We start from the raw sequence: 18,211 nt of genomic DNA on the forward strand, positions 1-18,211 counted from the left end.
TATGTAATACTGGGTATACAACTCGTCAATGCACATTATTAAGCAAAGTGGAACACAAATGAGTATTGCGCAACCAACGCCACAAACAAAAAGTCTGCATTCCTAACTAGCAAGAATGGAATAAGCAGCAGATCTATAAAATACCCACCCCGAATTATGCATAAGTGCTGCCAGACAATTATTAATGTTGTGACTGAGTGAAACATTTGACTCTTATATAGCAGTCATCTGCTAAGCAAGCCTAATAAAAACCCTGCACATTCTAACTTCCAGATTCTCACAAACATCCTTCTCAACGAAGTTAATTTTGATTTCAAGGAATTAGGATGGCGATCTGATACAGTTGAAGTTCAAAATACATACATGTGATCTGTCGACACCTGATTGAGACTGTGGACAAGCTGTGAAACCAGATTTTCATCCCTGCAAGCCAGAAGGCAGTTCACCTCTTCAGCTATTCGTCCATTGAAAAGCAGGCTTTTTGTTGTTGTAGCAGGTAAAGGTGATGGAAGAGGCAGCTGATTCAAAACTGTGATCAGAAAACAGAAAGGAGTTCAGAATCATTTTATGAAACACAAGTATATAAATATGGACACCTTCTTACTCCCTCATGTGATTAAGAAAGAAAAATTGACAATTACATTTAAAATATAGGAAAGATTTCTGGATTTTTTTTATCATGAACACACACACACACACAAAGGCTGGACTGTGTTTTAAACAAAGTAATGCAGTCAAGTCCACAAGTTATATTACTATCTTATCGTAAATATTTTGCTGTGCTAAGGCAAGTATTTTGAAATAAAACATACTTCTAAACATTCCAGAATATTAAGTTATTTAATATGTTATGGCAGCTTTCTCTTGCAGCCAAAAGCATTGATGAAGAAGGAAATGCAAAATCCTTGTAGTTGCATGCAGCAGTGTAAGTGCATTGAGCACATACTTTTAAGTTTTCTACGCTGGCCTTCATATTTAAATTAGTGTTCCCACTTTGTATGGTCAGGCTAAACTGAAAAAAAAAAAACAAAGCCAAAAAACCCAACCCACCAAAAAAACCCAAACAACCCAACAAACAATTTAAGCCACTAATTAAATTCTCAGTTTGCTCTCCTCTTGCAGTATTTATTTCTATTTAAGTCATCTGCTCAAGAAAAGGCTAGTATCGTTGGTTGGTATGATCACTAAAATATCAATTCAGTCAATATACCTACGCACAAATCTTGGTAAAAAGATGTAATGAAAACACTCATCACAATATTTCAATCAGATTATAAATGAGCACACTGTACTTTCAGAGGGTATTCTTACATCTACAGACAGAACACAGAAATGTACCATATCAGAAGCCTTGACCAGATGATTGGCAGAGCTACACATACAAGAGAAGAGTAAGCCAGAAGAGGCCAAAAAGCTAGCAACGTAGAAAAGTCACTTTCATGGGTCCACGAAAACAAGCTGACTCTAACTCCAAGTTCCCAGGCTGATTACAGCTCTGAGATAAAGGTTTTAACTGAACCATTAGTATTAGCTTCAGAAAAAACATATGAAGTGAAATATACTCTTTTGGCTCTTTATATTTTGAAATTCATTATTAAAAACAAAAAAGGAAGTGGTGAATTCCAGTATTTTTCCCCCTATATAATGTATAGCATTACCGTATTTAGAAAGAAATTGCAACTCAAATACAAGTGTATATTATATTAAAATAGCTAGCTTTCATTACTTGCATCAGATTACCTTGAATGTGCCAGAAACTTGGAAAAATTAGCAAGATCAGCAAAACATATTTATTAAAACAGTATAAATTCAGCTTAACTAGCCTACACTGAATCTAGTCATCACGTCCTCCATGCTTTTAGGGCAACAAGTCTGGCCCATTCCAGTTCCTTCTTTTCACACGGAGAAAAAAATAAGGTGAAGCCTTTCTCTTTCAGCTGCTCCTGAGTTTCTAAACACCAGATAAATTCAACAGATAAAGAAGAAAATGCACCTGTCACAAGGGCTAATCCCACCAAATGTAGTTCAGTGTTTCAAGACACTCTTGCACCACGAGTCTGGTGAATGACTTCTACCAGTTCAGTATTTTGACTTTCTTTAGAACCTTACCTGCAAATACTTAATGCTGGAAAACTGCCCATAGCCCAGAATCTAATTATTTGCATTCTGATGGTCCATTATTAGACATATATAATGATACATTACATACACTTCTAAATACATAAGCAGCATATTCCAGTTTTATATTTCAGGAACATCAGAAGGATATGAAGAAGTCATTTTTCATGTGGCATTTTTCCTCCAGTACATCTGCTTTATTTACTGTAGGCAAATAAATTCAATTGCTGGACATAGACTTGCAATGTCTCTTGGAAAGTCTAAAAATTTCAACAGTATAATAGTAAAAACAAAGCTCAGAAGAAGCACCTGGGTCACTGAGTCCAATTATCCTCAGGCAAACAACTGAGCTATAAACTCTTTCTTAGACTTTATAAACAAGATGCATCTTTGTCCCCACTGCTCTCATTGCAATGGTTATTCCGGGACCTCATTATAGTAATAATAAATCTTCTCTTAGTTTTCATTAAAATTTATTTTTCATCACACTATAGCCATTTGGTTTTGTGTGAGTATCAGCTTTTAACGGAAATAGTTCTCTTCCTTCCCTTGTGTTTTATCTTCCTAACATATTTAAGGACAGCATGCACATCTTGTGCTCCTTTTGTAGGATGAACAGCTAAGAAAGAAGACTCGTAGTTTCAGCTGCTTATTTCCATTCTAGCAGCCATTCTTTGCACATATTAATTAGAGCAACTTTTTTGTGCCTTGTCCAAAACTAAGGAACTAGGTTTCATGTATAGGCGGCATATTCCACGACTCTTTTTAGCTAGTTGAGCATCAGTCTTATCCTCTCTCTCTCTCTTTTCAGTGAAGATGATGAGATGTATGTTTTAGATAAGTCTTTTATCATTTATATGTTTTTCTTTATTTGTGGAGTGGCCAGATATGCTACTGAATGATAATCCAACAATGAATTCTTGTATTTTGTTTCAGGCTTCCTTAAGCGATTTTTTTTTAACATTCATTTAATTTAATGTGTAAATTAGCATGGTTTATTTGAATATATTTTTAAAATTCAAGCAGCAACAAAATTAACATTTTTAATGCCAAACCTGGTTTGAACCGATTTACCTCTAAGAACTTTTAAAATAAAACTATTTTTAGTATTTTTGAAAGTGCAGGTATTTACCAAAGAAGTAGAAAATAGCACAGCAAAGACACGGGGAAAAAAAAAAAAAAAAAGAGTACTTACGGTCTGTAAGACTAGCAATCCCTGCAAGAGTAGTGATGGGAACATGAGGCATATCCCCATTCATCCTGAAGTTCTGGGAGAGTAGTGCCTACACCGGTATTTTAGTTCAGGTGCCAGCTATCATTACTTCCCATCTCCCAAGCACTAAAAAAAAAAAAAAAAAAGAAAAAAAAAGAAATTAAAAAAAAGGAAAAAAAGAACAAAACCAAATGAAAATTCTTAGTTTATTTTTTAGAATTTTAAATTCAGTAACAGAAATGAAACAGTAAATTTTGTCAAGAATGGGTAGAACAGTGTAGATTTTAAATATCAAATATTAAGCAATCAAAAAGCAAGCTTCTGGTCTCAGAAGCAGAGCCCTTCACCAAAAAAGATGCAGGATAAAGCAATCAAAAGAAAATTTGCTCAGGTTATACAGTACCAACACAAAATTTGGTAACAAAATTTGTTAGTTCATACTGCAGTGGATAGCACTTAATGCATAACCAGTTTAAGTAATTAGCTGCTATATTCACTTCCCAGTTTTTCAGGAGGAGATATTTTTCATATAAGAAAAGGCTAACAAAAGCAAAAGGAATAATTTACAGATGCAAAAATCAAGGAGTAAACAAAGTAACAGATACAAAATCTTAGTATATTTTAAAAGTAGTAGCTATTTCAAAATTGGTTTGAAAGTATGTCTTTAATATTAAACATTGTCTGGTCAAACTACTACCAGAAACTGTATCAAACCTCCACAAAACCGAAAGATTCAGCCATCACTGAACTAGCTTATTTGTTTCCTGTAAAACAGCACAGTTTATATTCAACTACTGAAAAAGGAATTTGTTCACTCATTTTCCCCTAACTATAGAGATTCCAATGGTAATGAAGTCCACACTGATTTTTTTTTTTTAAAAAGTCATCACATAATTTCAACTGCAGTTCCAAACCAACAAAAATATACAAAGATCACATATCGCAATCTACTATTTTACTAATTAAATGATGAAAATTGAACATGGTATTTTCTTAAGATAAGAAATAAATTAAAGGAAAGGAATTTAATATATATGCAGTTACCTATTACAGACAGGCACCTGCATTGACAGTTTGTGAAATGGTAAAGACTTCTTCTGTAAGCATTTATGTTATTTACTGGAGATGCTGAAATCATGATTTGCTTACTTTACAGGCCAACATTTTTGAGAATTACATATACATCACATACAAATGAAATGACCACTGTAATTTCCTTTGTAATTTTTATCTCTTATGCCACACCAATGACAATATATAGGACACTACTGCTAATAAATATGTATAGATTCCAAGCAAGACAAGGAAACCTAATGTTGTCTTTCCTGCTCAAAGTTTTCATGAACGACTGAAGTTAACTTTTCAAAGTTTTCCTATCTACACACAACTGAATTCTTCAGGAAAAAAATACCAACACTGAGGTTAAACAGAACTGAAAATGAGTTGACTTCCTTTGCTGCACCTGCCACAGTCTCATTCTAACCACTAAATTACATTTGTTTATTAAAAATACAGTACATTACAGGTACTGAAATCTAGTTAAGGAAACTGCTACAGCTAGATATTCTTTGTGGGTTGTTGTGTTTGTTTTTTTTTGAATCCAGGAGAAAACAGCTTTCAAACACCCAGAGCAGTTTCAAATAGTACTCAAAACCCGAGGTTTTCTACCTGAAATGAATACCAATATACACAGAATTTCAGTGTTTTCTTAGTTCCATAAACAAGCAATTCTTAAAAAAAGAGAGGACCTAAATTTTCCCACAATGAGTTTCCAACAGCAAACCCACAGGAGCTAACACTTTCAGAATTTAAGTTTTCATTGACAGGTTAGTAATGAAAGAAATTAAAGAACACCTTTCACACATAAATTACATGCACAATGTCATGTCTGATGACTTCTCCTGACTGAAACTGCACCAAAGCTAAGGCCACATCACTAGTGAGTATTACTGGAAATCCTGTATGTAACACAGAAACACAGGAAAAAACAAACAAACAAACAAAAAACTTGTTCACCTTCCCTTCCTGATCACCTGGGAAAGCTGCAAAAATCAGAGGCTGCCACTACTAATTCAAGTTCTTTCCAGGTGTTACTGCCACAATAATTAAATTATACAGATACTCAGTGGGAAAAATTCCTCCACAACTAGACTCTTGAATTAGAAACCTTCTCCACAGATACATGGTAAGAAACCTGAACTGGTAAGATCCAGACCTGAGAGTGGAGGAAGTACAGTGAGCTAGGATGGTCAGAGGAAGAGTAAACTTTCTTTGTAAAAGGAGAGTAGAAAGGGTTGGTTTGCTTAGCTAACAAAACAAAGGTCAACGGGGGATGTGGTTGCCTGCTCTAAGGCAGTCAAAAAAGGTTACAAAGGGAGACTGCTACAGGGCAATGCTAACACCACAATGAACAGGAACATGAATGCAAGCAAGAAGAAAATCAGACAGAGCTTCTCACCATCAGAGCCGCCACTTTCTGGAAGAGCCTTCCATTAAGAGCAGCAGAGATAAGCAACACCATTACTTTAAAGATGGATCATACAGATGTTACAGAAGGGACAGGACGTGGCTGTCTGCACCACTTGGGAACTAAGCACGGAGATACAATAAGTCTGTCTCCTATACTACGAAGTTTTTGGAAGTATGATGAAATGAAAAAACAGATGAGAGCAAACAAAACACAGACTGATGGGATTAAGTGATGGTATTAGTTCATACAACAAACACAATATGAAGAAAACACATAGGTATATCTGAGTCCAAATATTACATCTGTTGTGTCGAGAGCAAAATTGCATCTGTTACACAACTGGCAAACAGGGTGGGATTTAATTCCAGAACTAGAGACTGAGATCCAGTGAAACTAGAACTCAAATTTGACATTGTTGAGAACATTAGTAAACTCACTCATTTAAGGAATTTAAAATATCAAGCAGTTAGGGCAAAAATATCGTCAGCTCAAGTTGAGATAGGTTCTTTCAAACAAAACATTATGCAACAATTATTGGCTTGACTGACAGACAAGTTTTGTTGTGGGTTTTTTTTTTTCCATTCCTCAACTGTAACAAGAATTAAAAGTACTACACTGTAGCAGCTGACAGTCAGGAAGGATCAACATTTTTCAATATTTAGAAAATTCTACACAGTATAGTAGCTATTATCAGACGTATAGCATTTCTACCACTAGACTGAAAAAAAATTAAATCGTAGTCATATTAGCTGAATTTAAAAAAAATCAAAGAACTGCTGCATTGGAAAGCTTTTAAACAATGCATCAGAGTGTAATGTAGCAGTTCAGAGTAGCAGATATCTAACTAACATATATGCAAATGTGGTTATGCATATTCAGTATATACGCACTTAGGCTTTTGCTTCTTTGCAAGAAACAGCCAATATCATAAAAGATGTTTCAGGGAGGAAGAAAGTACAGTGCACAAAGGAAGATATACAAAGAACCCCTCAGTAAAAGGAAAACAGTGAAATGGCAGCATATATTGAGAATAACATATGAAAAAGTTAATATAATGTGCATAATACACAATAATAAAGTGAAGCCAAGCCAAGATAGCATGGAAAGTAATACTTCAAAAGTTTATGCTATGGATAATAAGTACATATTTAAAGCGCTACTTCTGCATGTTATCTTCTTCCTCTTTTTTTTTTTTGTGAATTATGTACATTCTCCTTTACTGCAAATTAATATTCCAAAGAAAACTCCTATCGAAATGTTAAATTTAAAATGTTGTGGATTGTTGGGTTTTGGTGGTTTTCAGATTTTATTTAAATTAGAAAGTAAATATATAATTGGTAAAACAGTCCATAACACGGACGTGGAAAATAGCGACTGCCTTCAGTGGCACAAAGTTTTGGCTGTGTCATGTGGATCCTCGCTGCAACTCACCTCTGTATATTCTGCATTTCTCACCATTCTTACTGTATTAATGGCAGAGTGGAAAACTAACAGAAAAACAAAAAAATTCTCTTTAGAGAGGATGGATAGGCACTGGTAAAATTAAGGGAGGAAGAGATGAAGAAAGTAAGGTGTGAACAATTTAGGTAAAGAGACAGTGATTGTCCAGTGAAAAGAAGAGAGACTACAACCAGGGAAGGGGAAAAAAAACCCAAGCCAAGAAAATGAGCAAAAAATACTGCAAACAAACAAGAGATATTACAGCATCTGACTATCAACAAAACAACAAGAAGACTGACCACTGGTTACCATACGATGTTCCAAGCTCTACATTTATGAAACGTTCCTCCTGGCTGAAAAATGTTCTTGGTTCTTGTCTTCTTAAAAAAACCCCACAGATCTTCCACAGCTTAGCTATGTGCATGTATGAGAATGGTGAAAAATAAAATAAAGGGGAAAAATCTGTTCATGTGCAGCAATACACCGGCTCAGGAGTAATGCAAAAGTAACCAACCAACCTCAGGATTCAGAAGTTTCCTATGTACATTTAAATGTTTCATTTCCCATACTCCAAGGTGTTCTTTAACTTGTTATATCTTTGAATTTAAAAAAATAACTTATATATGACTGACCTAATGTATTTCTGAGAAGAAGATTAGAGACAAAATCAGGTGGATTAAAATTAAGTTTTAAAGGGCTATGGTATTAGGTGTCTCTATTTCTCTTTTTAAAAGCATTCTATTAAATAGAATACTTTAAACACAGTTATGTTTTATTTAGATTATGAAATCTTTAATTAGAATGAAAATACTTTTAAAAATAGTTTTCACTTTTTCTATGTTGAGTAGCATTGCACTAATGTAACCTTAGCACCATGGTCAAAATTGATTTCTGCAGCTCCACACCCAAAGTAAACCAGTACAAATCATATATTATATCAGCTATTTTATAATTTAGGTAAGGAGTGGACTTTTCTTTTAAATCAAACATGCTATTAGAAATTTAAGAGGTTTGCGTCATAGCCAGTTTTAACTTCCACATTATGCAATAAATTACTTTTCCTGTTAGAACTACGTGACTCTCTGCTAGTTACCAGTCCATAAACTGACCTTAAAAAAAAAAATCACTTATGAGGGAGACAGAAGGAGAATGAATGAATATCCTCTAGTTTTCATTCAGATAAGATGCTGTGACTAAGGTACATCATACAGATTCACCCACAAGAGGGCAGATTTCTGGTTTCCATACCAGAGCTACGGTTTGATACAACAGCATTAAGTTTCCAGAACTGAACACTTTCAAAAATACTTTAAAAAATATTAAGGAAGGAGATACGGTTGCCAAAACATAGTCTAACACTTAATTACCCGGGGTGGACGGGGGGAGCATGCACATTCACAATATAAAGCATCTTAACATTAATGCAATCTCAGAAAATGTCAGTATTGAAAGTGAAGAGTAATTAATCCCTGATGCAGCTGACTAAGGTCAAAATAGTAATGCAAGAAAGTATGAAGCCACCTGGTATGAATCTAACTTGAACAACCAAAGTGGGGCAGTGGTTGCAGCATGTCGGGGGACATGAAGAGAAAGGGTGGGGTGGGTGTGTATGTTATAAATCCAAAAGACTCATTATTAACAATAAAAGTCCCTGGAAACACATCCGCATTTATAAAACCAGGAAATTCATGGTATGTACAGAATGGTTTCACCTTCTACAGTACTGGCTACAAAAAAAAAAAAAGATACAGAAATCCCAGAAGTACAACACCAGATGAAATTCAGTGCAGTAGTGAAATTCATGTGTTTAGTTCATAAAGTGATCAGCCAGCAGAATCAGTGATGCTGACAAAGCAAGTGAAAAATTAAGAAGTTTGAGATAAAAATTACCGAGTACAATTCTTAAACGAATATTAGCATAATATGTTTTTCTAAAACTATTCCAATAGTAGGTGCTCAAATCACGACAAACTACAACCGCTGTAAGAAAAGAAAACTTAGTGAAAAGTACTGTACTGGGCCAATTGTAAGTGGCTTCTGAATATAAAGCAACCTTTAGGAAAAAAAGTTTTAGAGCAACTAGCTTATTTCGCTGTGGCTACTACCACTTTCCTTTGGTCTTCACTGTTCTATTTGATAATAACAACACTGATGCCTCCACTGCCCATGTGACAGTACTGGCAGTGACCACCATAAATGGCAAGACAAACCCCAGTAAAGGTGACGGAAGCATACACAGTATGAGAGGTCTGTGGATTCAAGGAAAAATGCCTCCTAATACAGGAGCGCACATATTTCTACTGGGGTAAACTAACATAAAGCATAAATTAGGCTTTGCACCCGTAACAACTCTTCCTGGGGAAGGAGAGGAGGGGAATTGACACAACTGGACCACCACACACACACAAAAATAAATAAAAAATTGGACTGTCATGTGCAGAAAGCAGATACCTATGGGCAGTATGCAGCTTCCCCGATCTACCTGACACGGACAGTGGGATTGAGTGCACCCTCAACAAATTTGCTGATGACACCAAGCTGAGCAGTGCAGTTGATGCACTGGAGGGAAGGGATGCTCAGCTGGAGTACTGCATCCAGCTCTGGAGTGTTCAGTAGAAGAAAGACATAGGCCTGTTGCAGCAGGTCCAGACAAGGGCCACAAAAATGATCAGAGGGATGGAACACCCCTGTGAGGACAGGCTGAGAGAGTTGGGGTTGTTTAGCCTGGAGAAGAGAAGGCTCCAGGGAGACCTTCTAGCGACCTTCCAGTACTTACAGGGGGCCTACAGGAAAGGTGGGGAGGGACTCTTGATCAGGGAGTGCAGTGATAGGACAAGGGGTAATGGTTTCAAACTGGAAGAGGGGAGATTTGGATTAGGTATTAGGAGGAAAGTCTTCACTGTGAGGGTGGTGAGGCACTGGCACAGGTTGCCCAGAGAAGCTGTGGCTGCCTCCTCTCTGGCAGTGTTCAAGGCCAGGCTGGATGGGGCTTTGAGCAACCTGGTCTGGTGGAAGGTGTCCCTGCCCATGGCAGGGGATTGTAACTAGATGATCTTTAAGGTCCCTTCCAACCCAAACCATTCTATTAGTCTACATGAAAGTCTAAAGGAAACATTGACTTTTATTGCTACCCTACAACTACAAAGGGTGAAAATTCATTAGAACTCAGTTTCCTAAAAAGAAGGAATAGGTCTCCAGCAGCATTACGACTTTTTTTCTGTTAAAGCCATTTCCTTCTTTCGACCACAGGAAACTTTTCCTTTTTTTTTCCGTTTTATTTGAGATAAAAATTAAAGGACTTATAAGCAGTGTTCTGCACTTAAAAATAACATCTCAAATATTTAATTCAGATGCTTTAGCACAAGGAACTCTAAAATGAACTCATTCATATACAAGTAAGACATTTAAGCACCAAGTAAAAGCCTACTCTTTCAGGCAACATAACCTGACCCAAAAATTTGCAGAAAAATCAAACTATATTTACAACATGTTGTGATGATCAACAAGTGTAGCTTATTCCAGCAAAAGAGAAAAATATAAGTCTCAGAATTACTGATTTTCATGAAAACACACAACGCATCAGTGGGGCTATGTAAATAACTAAGAATATTGTTCTACAGGCAAGTGTATTTCCTGCTATTTCATTAGAGAACTAATGCAAAACACAATCTGTTTAAAGAGCCTTTCTGTTAGCTCAGTTGTCTTAAAACATGAGGATCAAATTTAAGTGAATGGAACACAAATCTTGCACCTGGTTCCAAAATAAGACAATACTGGCTCCTTCTCATTAGAAAAGTGATACAAGATCAAGTCCTACTGATATGGTACTAAAACCTAAACCAAAGAGTTGGTATGTTTTAAAATGTTAACCTTTATAAAATACACATTATTTTTGCAGGCACAATTGCACTGATAGCTATTGGACATGAAATACCTTAGTAGGGTAGTTATGTTCACCAGTTCTGCAAAATAAAGCAGCTAAAACTTCTGTCAGGGAGAATCCAGTTATTCAGGGAGATTATTACTGCTACTTTTCCATCTTTTTAAGAAATGAATATCTTCTTTTTGAGATTCTCCTTTCATGTCAAAGATCCTGACACTACTGAGCACTAGAATTCTTCTTGTCCTGAAGAAGCAAATGTAGAATTAAACTGTAAAAACCTAACTTTGCTTGGCAGCAGTCATATTAAGCATAGTCAAGAAATTCAAACGTAAAGGGAAAACTCCAAGCTACTTCAGTAGTTCATATATTTATTTCCCAACTGCACTACATATTCCACATGCAACTTTTATTCCACAGTGAAACTACATCTGTAATTGTGCTGGTTTTGATGAGCCCTTTTGCTTGCTCAGGTATACACACAGTGCCTGCTATTAGGTACAGTTCATTTTACTGGAAGAAAACAGCTAAGAGATACGCAGAAGAGAAAGAGCAATTAAAAGGTTTGTTAGGTCAGCTCTGTCAAATGGAGAACACTTTAGGTTGCAACATATTTGTTAACAAAACAGATGTGACAGGTACGAGAGAGGAAGCAGCAGCTTGGTTTTTTTCAACTTTTAGAAGGTCTCATTTATAGTATCTGGTACTAGTGCTGCCCTTTTCCAAAACCAGTTGTGTACTGACATTTACTTGTATTTTAAAGACTTTTCATTCTTTAATTAGGTTGAGTCTTAAATAGGCTAAAAACGTAGTGACTAAACACTGAACCAAAACCTATTGAATTCAGGAGTCTTTTCCGAATTTTAATCTTGCATTTCTGTCCGTGAACTCCCTCAGGTGATTCATAACCTTTCTGAAACAAAACAGGGAATAAACAAACCTGTTGAGGCAGCAGCTGATTTTGCACAAGTCTTCTAGTCACACAATTTTGGCCTCTTTTTTGACTTTGAAAAACAATTAAAGTCCTTAAAGCTTCTTTAATACACACTAAGAAAACAGATGCACAAGTATAATATTTCTTTAGAGATCCACAATAAACACCAATGTAAAATTCCATATAAACAGATTTAGTGTGTTCCATTTCAAAAGTGCCTCACTGCCTTTTTTATATTGGAATTAATATTGACCTGATATTACTCCCTTCATCCCAATATTCATCTTTGTGCCTGTTTTTCAACTTAAGCTCCATGAATGTTTAAGACATGCTGTATAGCACTGTAGGTGGCCAAGATGCTTTTCTTCTGAACTGGTCTATTCTTTCCCCTCATCCCCTCACCACAACAATGCAATTCCTCTATCGAAAGGCTCTACAACAGCCCTCTGTAACACACCCAGTTTCCTCCCATCACTTCAAATCTACTCCCACACCTCTCAGCTGCCAGACGGAAGAGAGACAGCACATGCTGTAGCCTCTTCCTCAATGCGGACATGAGTATCTCTTCTACCCAACAACCAACCAATTTTCACAAACTAAACTGTCTTGAGACTTCCAGCCTCTGTAAAATATAACTGAAAATTAGCTGATGCTTTCCAAAATTATTATACCGTGGGACTCACAGATAAAGAAGTGCAATGATCATTAGGCAGAAAATTATTAAATAACTCAGTGTTTTTACCGCTTACATGTAGAAACACATAAAGAACTTTGGTTGTACTGCCCTACTGTACACACTTGCACAATTACTGGTAATGCAATTATTTTTGTAATTTTATAGCATTCACTACACAAAATTTGTTCCATTTAGATCATGTTACAAGAGGTAGTTTATACTGCTCATGCAACATATACATAAGATATACTATCTCTAGAGTAAACTATGTTACCATTTAAAAGACAAAACCCCCAAAACAATCAAAGCAATTTAACATTTTAATTAAGATTATTAACATCTTGCAAAAACACATTGCTTGGAAAGGCTAAACATGAGCGCAAAGTTTCTTTAAAAAAAGATAAGTGCAACATTAGTGTCTAATAAATAAAATAACAGTGTAAGAGATTTCAAACACATGAAAATTGTCATGTCTTGATAACTGATTTTAGCCAATGTTCACATTCTCAAATCGAGGATTACATAAATTTTTTGGCAAACACCACCCAACCTAGCAATCCTAAAAATGCAGAGCTCCATGATTTTGTGACTACAAAAGTATGATTAGTGTCAGGAGTCCCTGACTCTTTCCTTTATGGCTTTTTTTTTTTTTTTTAAATTATCTTCCTATTCTATTCAGTTACCATTCCTAATAACATTATAAACAAAGAGATTATCAACAAGGATGTAAAACAATATCATCAGTTAGCTAAAATACCCTTTTTCCCAACCACACACAGAGTCTGGTCACTAAAGGCTTTTGTCCATATGAACATTATTGTCAGCTAAACTTTTCGAATGCAATGAAGTCAAAGACACAGCATAGGAAACAAATGGAGGCTACTGCCGGAAAAATCACACATATTCAAAGTTATTAATAAGCCCTGAAGCACACAGTACACAATATCTAGAGGTATTGTGCTGGAATTACGGTTAATCAACTAAGTTCAAATGATAACCAGCTCACTCTGAGCACCTGGGGCTAGATGCTAACAATCAGGTATCTCTCAACAGCTAAGAAAAATATTATATTGGGTATGGTCTTTGTAGCTCTGGGGATAAATTCATACAGTTGTCTAGGAAAGTGCCCTATGTCATCCTGAACTTCTGCTGCTGTTGCTGGTTCCCCTGGGGCTGCAGCACAAACCCAACAGAAGTTTCTTAAGCTTGCAAACCATGCTGAAAGGAGGGATGCAGTTCCAAAAAAAGTTTAATTTCTCTAAAGTTGTGTCTCTTTCACCTTACTGATCGTCTTCCATATCCTACCCTTGATAGCCTGCAGATATTAACAAATCTAAACCAAAGGTACCTGGGAACTGCAACAATTGGTTTGCAAAGCTGCCCACAGGCTTAGTCAAGCTCACAGCTTCAATCAAGCCTGAACTTCCCAACTTTCAAACATTCCACCAATAACAACCAGGTGGAATCTCAAAATTATGATGGCCATACACAAAAAATCTTGGAGATTTTTAATGTTGCCCTGTCCATGTTAAACATTCTCAGCTCACCTCCACTAAGTACTGCAGCAATACAAAGAAACACAGAATAGCTGTCAACAGTGAAAGCATATTTGTAGAACTGATAATTTGGAGCAAAACAAAAGGTAAATATTTGTGTGGATAGGACTACTACGACCCAGTTAGTATAAAACGAGTAGAATGAAAATCACTACTTTGAAGAAAACCTCCTTATGCATAGAAATTCCCTAAAACACACATCTTTTTCTTTTCTTTTTTTTTTTTTTAAAAAAACCAAGACTTAACTACCTCAAACCAGTTTGGAAATCTTGTTCATACTTAGAGTTCACTTGATGCAATTTTATTTTACACTAAAATAAAACCAACTGAGTTCAAGCTACTAATTCAGAAAGAGAATATAAACTCAAATGTTTAATGTAGCTCAACTAAACTACTTTCAATTAATTCCTCCTGTTAATTTATATCAAAAGCCTTAAGTGTTGTTATGTAGTCAAGGTCTGACTTTATTTCTAATTATTTGGACAAAATCAGTCACACATTTTGAAACACTTCAGCTCAACACAAACAATACACCGGTGAACTAGCTTCAGTTTTGTTTTTCCAAGAAACAGGGAAAATTAAGTTTCACATTGTGAATTTCTATCATAACTTCTGGTACAAACTTATCAATCAGAATAAATGTGGGTAGAACAAATAAAAGAAAACAAAAGATTCATTATGACATTTCAAGATTGAACCGCTGTCAATCTAGAGGGAGAACAATGTCAAAACCAAGGCACACCACTGGAGACCAAGTGAAAACACTGCAGGTCATACAGGGCAATCAATAGTAGATTTTATCTTCACTTTGAAGAGCAAAGCAGGATCATAGTCTATGGCTGCCCAGAGAGGTTCTGGAGTCTCCTTCTCTGGAGACATTCAAAACCCACCTGGACACGTTCCTGTGTGACCTACTCTAGACGGTCCTGCTCTGGCAGGGGGCTTGGACTAGATGATCTTTCGAGGTCCCTTCCAGCCCCTAACGTACTGTGATTCTGTGACACAGAAAGCTGAGAAACTTTCCCATTGAGCCTAGAGTGAGCGGAAGATAACTTCCTGACACAGCTGGTCAGGGAGCCTACCAGGGGAGGTGCCTCGCTTGACCTACTGTTTACGAACAGAGAAGGACTAGTGCGATATGTGGTGGTTGAAGCCGACTTAGGCTTAGCGACCATGAAATAAGACTTCTCTATTCTTGGTCAAGTTAGGAGGAGAGTCAGCAAAACCACAACCACGGACTTCCGGAGGGCTGACTTTGGGCTGTTCAGGACACTGGTCAAGAGAGTTCCTGGGGAGACAGTCTTGAAGGGCAAAGGGGTTCAGGAAGGCTGGACATTCTCAAGGAGGAAGTCCTAAAGGTGCAGGAGCAGGCTGTCCCCGTGTGCCGGGAGACGAATCAGCGGGGAAGACCATCGGCCTCATTGAATAGGGAGCTTTTGCTGGAACTCAGGGAAAAAAGCAGGGGCAGACAACTCTTGGAAGAAGGGGCAGGCAACTCAAGAAGAGTATAAGGAGCTTGTTAGGACATGCAGAGGGAAAATGAGAGAGGCAAAAGCCCAGCTAGAACTCAGGCTGGCCACTGTTGTGAAAGACAACAAAAAATGTTTCTACAAATATATTAACAACAAAAAGGGAGCTGAGGAGAACCTACATCCTCTATTGGATGCGAAGGGGAACATTGTCACCAAGGATGAGGAAAAGGCTGAGGTACTTAATGCCTTCTTTGCCTCAGTCTTTAACAGGCAGACAAGCAATCCGCAAGGTAACCAGCCCCCTGAGCTGAAAGCCAGGGACCAAGAGCAGAATAAACCCCCTGTAACTCTGGAAGAATCAGTTAAAGACCTGCTCTGCCACCTGGACACCCACAAGTCTATGGGGCCAGATGGGATCCACCCAAGAGTACTGAGGGAGCAGGCAGAGGACCTGGCCAAACCACTCTTCATCATTTATCAGAAGTCCTGATCAACAGGGGAGGTCCCAGACAACTGGAGGCTTGCCAACGTGACACCCATCTACAAGAAGGGCCAGAAGGAGGATCTGGGGAACTACAGGCCCGTCAGCCTGACCTTGGTGCTGGGGAAGATTATGGAGCAGTTCATCTTGAGGGCGCTCACATGGCATGTGCATGATAACCAGGGACTCAGGGTTCAAGAAGGGCAGGTCCTGTTTAACCAAGCTGATCTCCTTCTATGACCAGGTGACCCGTCTAGTCGACGAGGGGAAGGCTGTGGGTGTCCTCTACCTGGACTTTAGTAATGCCTTTGACACCGTCTCCCACAGCATTCTCCTAAGAAAGCTGGTGGCTCATGGCCTAGACAGGTGCACTCTAAGCTGGGTCAAAAACTGGCTGGATGGCCAAGCACAGAGAGTGGTGGTGAGTGGAGTTCAACCCAGCTGGTGACTGGTCACAAGTGGTGTCCCCCAGGGCTCAGTATTGGGACCTTGGTCTTGTTTAACATCTTTATTGATGATCTCAATGAGGGCATTGAGTGCTCCCTCAGCAAGTTTACAGATGACACTAAATTGGGTGGGAGTGTTGACCTGCTGGAGGGCAGGAAGGCTCTGCAGAGGGACCTGGGCAGGCGGGATCGATGGGCTGAGGCCAATGCGATGAGGTTCAACAAGGCCAAGTGCCGGGTCCTGCCCTTGGGTCACAACAGCCCCAGGCAGCGCTACGGGCTTGGGGAGGAGTGGCTGGAAAGCTGCCTGGCAGAAAAGGACCTGGGGTGCTGGTCGACAGCCGGCTGGACATGAGCCAGCAGTGTGCCCAGGTGGCCAAGGAGGCCAACAGCATCCTGGCCTGTATCAGAAGTCGTGTGGCCAGCAGGAGTAGGGAGGTGATTGTGCCCCTGTACTCGGCGCTGGTGAGGCCGCACCTCGAATGCTGTGTGCAGTTTTGGGCCCCTCACTGCAAGAAGGACATTGAGGCTCTGGAGCGTGTCCAGAGAAGGGCAACGAAGCTGGTGAAGGGTCTGGAGAACAGGGCTTGTGAGGATCAGCTGAGGGAACTGGGGTGGTTTAGCCTGGAGAGGAGGCTGAGGGGAGACCTTATTGCTCTCTACATCTACCTGAGAGGGCGTTGTAGTGAGGTGGGGGTTGGTCTCTTCTCCCAAGTAATTAGCAATAGGACGAGAGGAAATGGCCCCAAGTTGCATCAGGGGAGATTTAGATTGGACATTAGGAAAAATTTCTTTACTGAAAGAGTGGTCAAACGCTGGAACAGGCTGCCCAGGGAAGTGGTGGAGTCACTGTCCCTGCAGATTTCCAAAAAATGTGTAGATACGGCACTTCAGGACATGGTTTAGTGGGAATGGTGTTATTAGGCCAACGAATGGACTTGATCTCAGAGCTCTGTTCCGACCTAATGATTCCATGATAAAAATTTCACTTCATTTGCACACTATTCAAAAAACACACCACATGGCCCTTCTATAATGGCTATCTCCCACTTCCACAGCTTTTCCAGAAAGCACAAGGTTAGAAGAGACAAAGAAGGCCAAACACCTTACAGAACAGTCTATGAAACTAATGTGATTAACCAACCAAACAAGTTATGCTTTGCTGCCCTTTCTCCTACATCCAAGACCTCTTTTTTTAGATTTCACATATTTGTATTCTAGCCTGGTTTTGTTCTGCTCCTTTAGGTCTATGTTTCGCCAGGTGTTTTTCACACTTCCCAAGGATAAGGCTGAGTCACAGAGTTAGAAAGCTGCAGCTCAGTTCCTCAGAGAGGGGCATGCACATGTATAGAGGAGAGGAAAGAAGATGCAAGATTGAGTTTAGATACACATAATCAGTAACTACAACTGGGATTCTCATCCTCTTGTGGAACAGGGCTTCTGCTGACTCAAGAGGACAGCACAAAGACAAATAAGGAAAAAGGAACACAGCTATGCTTCCCAAAAATTTTACAAACACAGCTTT

General features: G+C 38.4%; 1 protein-coding gene across 5 annotated transcripts in view; it reads right to left on the reverse strand.

The window, feature by feature from the left end:
* The window catches only part of NIPBL (NIPBL cohesin loading factor), a 107,636-nt gene extending 104,253 nt beyond the window's left edge, over positions 1-3,383 (reverse strand). For all 5 annotated transcript variants that reach the window (XM_086479909.1, XM_086479911.1, XM_086479908.1 and 2 more), the window contains exons 1-2: positions 3,314-3,383; positions 364-529 (exon numbers count right to left, since the gene is read on the reverse strand). In XM_086479909.1, coding sequence (XP_086336035.1) covers positions 364-529; positions 3,314-3,377 — 230 coding nt within the window. In that variant the 5' untranslated portion in view covers positions 3,378-3,383. The remainder of the gene's footprint in view (positions 1-363; positions 530-3,313) is intronic.
* Positions 3,384-18,211: the final 14,828 nt, after the last annotated feature.

Source organism: Leptosomus discolor, chromosome Z (genome assembly GCF_034619465.1).
Source record: "Leptosomus discolor isolate bLepDis1 chromosome Z, bLepDis1.hap2, whole genome shotgun sequence".
Lineage (NCBI taxonomy): Eukaryota > Metazoa > Chordata > Aves > Leptosomiformes > Leptosomidae > Leptosomus > Leptosomus discolor.